This window comes from Primulina huaijiensis, chromosome 9, assembly GCF_012295235.1.
Source record: "Primulina huaijiensis isolate GDHJ02 chromosome 9, ASM1229523v2, whole genome shotgun sequence".
Classification (NCBI taxonomy): domain Eukaryota; kingdom Viridiplantae; phylum Streptophyta; class Magnoliopsida; order Lamiales; family Gesneriaceae; genus Primulina; species Primulina huaijiensis.
This window is the reverse complement of record NC_133314.1, coordinates 8,599,801-8,605,938: the sequence shown is the minus strand read 5'-3', so window position 1 is coordinate 8,605,938 and position 6,138 is coordinate 8,599,801. Positions and strand designations below refer to the sequence as shown.

The 6,138-nt window shown below is 35.2% G+C and overlaps 1 protein-coding gene across 1 annotated transcript in view; it reads right to left on the bottom strand.

The window, feature by feature from the left end:
- Positions 1-1,001: 1,001 nt before the first annotated feature.
- LOC140984853 (uncharacterized) overlaps positions 1,002-6,138 on the bottom strand; it is a 16,818-nt gene continuing 11,681 nt past the window's right edge. The window contains exon 5 of the mRNA XM_073452522.1: positions 1,002-1,670. Within this exon, the coding sequence (XP_073308623.1) occupies positions 1,182-1,670 (489 nt within the window). The 3' untranslated portion in view covers positions 1,002-1,181. The remainder of the gene's footprint in view (positions 1,671-6,138) is intronic.

Sequence of the window (6,138 nt, the reverse complement as noted above, 5' to 3'; positions counted from 1 at the left end):
CGGGTGGAACCCGTCCAACTCGACCGGTCAACGGGTATTACACCCGTAAACAATTACCGGATCTCCCTAGGTTGGTGGTTACGATTGCGGGTCAAACAGGTTGACCCATTAACTGATCCGTTGACCATGGATTAGTTCTGGGTTCGATCCGGCCTTGGCCAGGTCTACCTGGAAACGAGCACCCGCCTCTGCAAATATTTTTGGATACTGTGGCAGATTATTAACCATGAAATCCTCCGACTTCTGTTGGTCTCACCCTCCACACCATTTTCGACTCGTCTATCTTTTTGGATCTAATATTATCAGTCCATCGACCTCAATAGCATCAAGGGTTTCTACCCGATCAACAATTCTATTCTATCTTTTTCCTTATCTAAATTTTTTTAGTATCAAAAGTAACCATTAGAGGACATTTAAACGTCTTTAATGTTTTTTTTTTAAACATGAATATTGTAAAATATTTAAAATATAAAATTTATGTAAAGAATAAAATAAAAATTAACATAAAATTTAAAAAATAAAGTTAACTTAAAATTTTATATAAAAAACTCAAAATTAATCGTTCTTAATCACGTTTTTCACATTTAATGTGGTCAAACCTCAAGTTGACTACTTTTTCTTCGCTTTTAACTGAAAATGAAATTGTCATTCACGTTTCACGCTTAATCTACATTTTTTAGAAATCACCTTTTATCAAAATATACTTCATATCCCTTTATTTTCGACTAAGAAACGATACGTATGAATGATTTTTTTCCTTAACATTAACCAAACACATAAAACGAACTTGAAACCCCAAATGCTTATTTAATTTAAGTTTTAAATCTTTGGAATTTTTAAATCCATATCAAATCCAAATTCTTTAAAAAATAAAAAAATAAATTCAATTTTATTTTGCTTCCAAGTAAACATCATGTTTCAGTGCCCAACAAAATTTCAACAAATCGTTGCACCTTGAATAATGCAAGAAAATTTCTTTTAAAAAAAATAATACTAGAAAGTTGAGAAAAGTAACCACCACTATAAAACAAGCACAAATGTCATTGTACATGTTCAAAATCCTAAAACTAGTCAATGTCACAAACTACTCAAACATCATCTCCAAGTTTTCACCAATCTGTACAAAAATAAAACCATTCTTACTCTTCATCCAAACCTCTTCGCATACCCTCCGTTTCGTATCAGCAACACGAACATTTAGCTCCGCACAAACACGAGCACAACGTGAACCCACAAGTGCATTTCATGCACCGGCATGTACATGTAGTGCAGCTTGGTTTGAGATACTCGGGGCACTTTGGTCGCCATATTGTGAACTTTGGCTGCCAGTTCGGGCATTTAGGCCGCCACCAGTAGCAATCTGTGCATTTAAGATTCGGACAGTGTGGGCATTTGTGACAACTTGGGAATTTGGGATATCTTATTCTAATTTTACAGCATTTACGAGTCTTTCTCTGCGAACGAAGTGATTGAAGCATCTTTTTGAGTCGAACTGCAGTGGTTACATTCTCCATTTCTTGAATGAATCTGCAAAGATGGTGGATGTAATCTGGATAAAGCTCAAGGTTGCAGTGCCCACCTCCCTTAATCCACAAGGGCTCATAAGGTTCCTTGGACATTTTCCATAAACCATTGCCGTGAAGCCAATTTACCACGTCATCCTCTGTTCCCTGTAAATTGCGTAATAGAATACCATCATACAAGGCAGAGTAGTCAAGGGTGGAATCAGAAGTTTGAGAAGATCTAGATGAGTTGATTTAAAATGAAGACTACCTCCACACCCTCGAGGAATTTTCCCTTGCGGCAAAATACCCCGTGATAAAAACACAACTTTGAATGGATTAGAGTTTATAAAGTTGCAATGGTAATCGTAAATAAATCAGACTCTTTACATTATCGTTCTGATTTTATACTTCTGGTCACGTATAGTGAGGTAAAGCGAAAATACGCTAATGTCTTATAAGGAAACAATAGTCTGACGAAAGCTAATCAATGTTTACACAATGGAAGTTACCTTGCACAGAGGACATGTCATTTTCATACTGAAATTTATTTCACCTATGCTCAAACCACAGCAAGGCTCGGCCTCTGCGCCTACGGACATGCCAAGGCATAGAACTGCAGTAATGTGACCACGTGGACAACTAAGCGCATGCGTAGTGGTGGGCCTTAAAGGCTCAAGTCTCATTTAACAAGCATGAAACAAAAGGATCATATAATTTAGGTTAATCCAATGTAAAAGTCATTCTAATAAGATCGGACATTTGCAGCTTTAACAGTACAACTCCAATATTCTAAATTGTTTAGCAATACAAACGCCATGTTTCGATCACTTTAACATAAGCAATTATTGTTTCTCAACAATCCTCTCCCAATAATTACACTTCTTGGAGTACACTATCGAGTTCTTGTTGTTTTACAAAAAGTTAAAACTAGTGGTAATGGTGCAACTCCAGTCATTTAAGGTACAATAACCCAAACTTCACGTTTTGAACGCTCTCCTAGCAGGATCAGTTATTACTTCCCAAAAATCAATACCTTCTTAAGGCCTGAAAAAGTATTTGTTTCATTTTAAAATAAATATCAGATGCTATATGACATTTTTCTTTACCATACATCTCAATTGTAAAAGAGAATTCCTTAGTTTACATTACTGTGAGGGGTTGTGTCTTGAGCCTAAGCTCAACAGCACATGTACACCTAGCACCTTTAGTAAACCTAAGATATTCCCATCCTTGAGAACTTAGAAGCAGACAGGGATTAATAGAGACAAAAACAACGTGGTATGGAAGGATGAACGTGCCGGTTCAAAATATCTAATGTGAGAATCATATAATCATCTATTGGAATTTGGACCTAAAAATTGGTACTCGGAATGCTACTGAAACTTGAAAGTATTCAAAGAACTTTGTAAAAAATTATGTTTTAAAAGTACCACAAGCTCACAAAATTTTATGGGATCATACTTCGAGCTAAAAACCAAAATTCAAACGAAATTATCTGGAAGATCAAAGAAATAACCCGTAACGCTCGAAAATCAGTACACGTAGACCGCATTATTGAATATTGTTAAATTGCTAAAATATTTGAAGTAAATGATTTTGGATGCGTGAATGATATATTTTGAGTGACTAAATTATTAATTGTGTAATTTTGATTGGTTTCATAATTTAAAGATTTTCAGACGAATATCGGTGGACCGGAGACAATTAAAATGTTAAAAATTTAAAAGCTAAATTTTATTTTTAGTTAAGAAAATATTTATTTTAAATATTTTAAGGATTATTGCATTTTTAAGGTCAAATTTAAATTAATTAGTGAGATCAAAGAATTTTATGTAATTTATAAGGGATTTTTGGAAATAAGTGTTTTTAAATCTTTTAAATTGAGGCTTAGTGATTTTATTAATCTTAAATGGGCCTAATTTATTAATAAAAAAAACTAGGGTTGATTAAGCCCATTCATTAAGTTGATTAAGAAAACCTTTTTGTTTTTTTAAAATAAATAAGCCCTAAACCGTAAACTCACACACACAAAAACACCTAAACACACCTACACGCACACACACACATTTACGTAAATTCAATTGAAAGAAAGTGGGCAAGAACTGCCGAAACCTTGGGTTCCTTGGCAAGGGAATTTCCGATTTTTTTCTCCCTCGTTTTTCGATTTTCTTCCTCGTTTTTCCTTCCAACAATGATCACCCGACTTCCTTACATCACAAGGTAGGTTTTTGGTGGGGTTGACAAGAAAAAATGTAGAAAAAAATAGAAATCGTCCTCCGTTCGTCACCGACGTTCTACCGCTTCGGTATTCGTATTTCGAGTGTTTTAAACGCAAAGGCACGTTTCTAAACTTTCTTTTTGCACCATTCAAACCATATTATGTGTGTTTAATCATGTTTGCATGAATAAAATGAAACCCTCTTTTTATTTTCGTTTTTATGACATAAACATGATAAAACTAGAGTCTTCATCTTTTAAAACTCTTGTTTATGATGCACAAAGGGGCTGCCATGATAGAGCTATGGGAAGGGATGAATTTTAATGTGTTTAAGGGTCCATAGATGCATGTTTAAGGGCTGGACAAGATAGGGTAGCAACATGAACAAAAATTTGAGTTTCTATGGGCTAGAGTTTTCGGCTAGGGTTCCTAGAAGGACACGGCTCTTAGCTGCTGTTAGGGCACGTCCAGGGGTCCTAAGGGGGCTAGGTCAAGGTCCTAGATGGCTTGGAGGAAGGCTGGTGCAAGGCCTAGGGCTTTAGGGGAAGCTAGACGCGCGTAAGGCTTAGGTCACGGTTAAGGGGCCGTCCTCGTGCAAGGGCTCTGTTCCAGTAGCTTGTCTAGGGTTCAGTCATGGTCCTAGGAGGGACAACTAAGGTCTGGGCATGGTGGTTAAGGGCTGGAGTCGAGGCAAGCTACGGTCCGTACAAACTAGGGTTAGGTTTTTATGTACAGAAAATTTCAGAAGGTTCCTAGGCTTGATCAAGGGTCTTAAATGACTTGAATTGGGTTGTATAAGATATGGTTAGGTGTTAATAGGCTATGCTTCAAGTTTGGTAAAGTTTTGAGTCGATACAGGTTAAAACCAGGACGTACGGTTAAGTTTTAAAACAAATTGAAAAATTAGTTGAGGAGCTTAATTTTACGTCTAAAAAATGTTTATGTATGTATTTTAAGGTGTCATGTTAAGTTAGAGATAAAAAGTTTATGTTTAAAATTTGGGAAGAAGATATTAAGTTTTAAATTTATTCGGGTTAAAAACGCTTCATGATTTAGTCATTAAGTTATTAAATCGAAAGACTCGGATAATCGTCTAAGTAAAATATTAGAAGTCAAATTTAAACTTATATGATATTATGGGGATATGCTCGAGTCAATGACGGTAAGAAAAAGTCAAAATCGGGAATTTTGGAGTCCCGGGGTAAAATGATCATTTTGCGTCTCGGATAGTACTGAAGGCTTTGGAATGCCCCGAAGAATCATAATACATGCTAAAGATATTTTAAAATGTTTATGATGAAAATATGGTATTTTACAATAAATGCTAAAGTTGTACGATTTTTCCTGGAAAAATGTTATTTTACGAATTTTGAAGGACATGATATTTTATGAATAAAAAGGAAAAAAATATTTTGAAGGATGTGAATTCACTGTGACAAACATGATATGATATGATATGTAGTGAGGGAAAAGGCCCCAGATGGAGCTCGTTTACGGGAAAAGGCCAAGAAGGAGCCCGACGATCGTATTTCCACTTACGACGAGGCCTAGTGCCCGTTCCCATGTGCAATGGTGGGCTAAGACTGATCAGTCGACTCACGTGATGATACGATTACAGCTAGTCACTTTCAAAGATCAAACTTCACTCAAAAATAATATACGATGATGGAAAGCTTTACGATTTAATGATTTATGATTTATTTCTGCTTACAAATTTATGCTAGCTATTTTAAATAAAAGTATGATTTTTGTGCATGTGCTTGTATATGTAATACTTTTTACTCATGGTTAGAACGTGCTGAGTCATTAGACTCTCTAGGTTTGGATGGTTGCAGATGAGGATGAGATTGAGGGAGACGCTGACGCTTGGGTGGATAGAGTTCAGCAGTACATTTCTGAGGGACATTGATATTCCTCATTTACTTATTTAGTATTTAAAGTTTACGAAAAGATTTTGAGGATTTTCTATTTAGAGATTTATGCTCGATTTTGAAGTTCAATTTTGAATGATTTTTAAAATGTTGACGTATGAGTTTGGTGGTTGACAATTATGAATTTTTATGCATTTAGGATTTTCAAATGTTGGATGATATTTTTAATAGAATGGTTCGAAGTTTATAAAAAATATATATAAATAAAAATTTTTGTACGATTTTAAGGTGAAAAGGTAGTGGACGTTTCATAACCACAAGGCAGAAACTAAAATGCAATAAATTCCAGTTTAACCTATGCAGCAGGGAAACTCCTAAAAAAAAAATTTTTGAAGTATCGGATACATATACGATACGGATGCAACAAGCCGATAAACGTGTCGGATATATCAAAATCTGTGTCGTTAACTTTTTGTATATTTGACCAATCGAATTCGTCTTGAACACGGCTAGAATAGACCTTGGACAGGACAGTATATATATA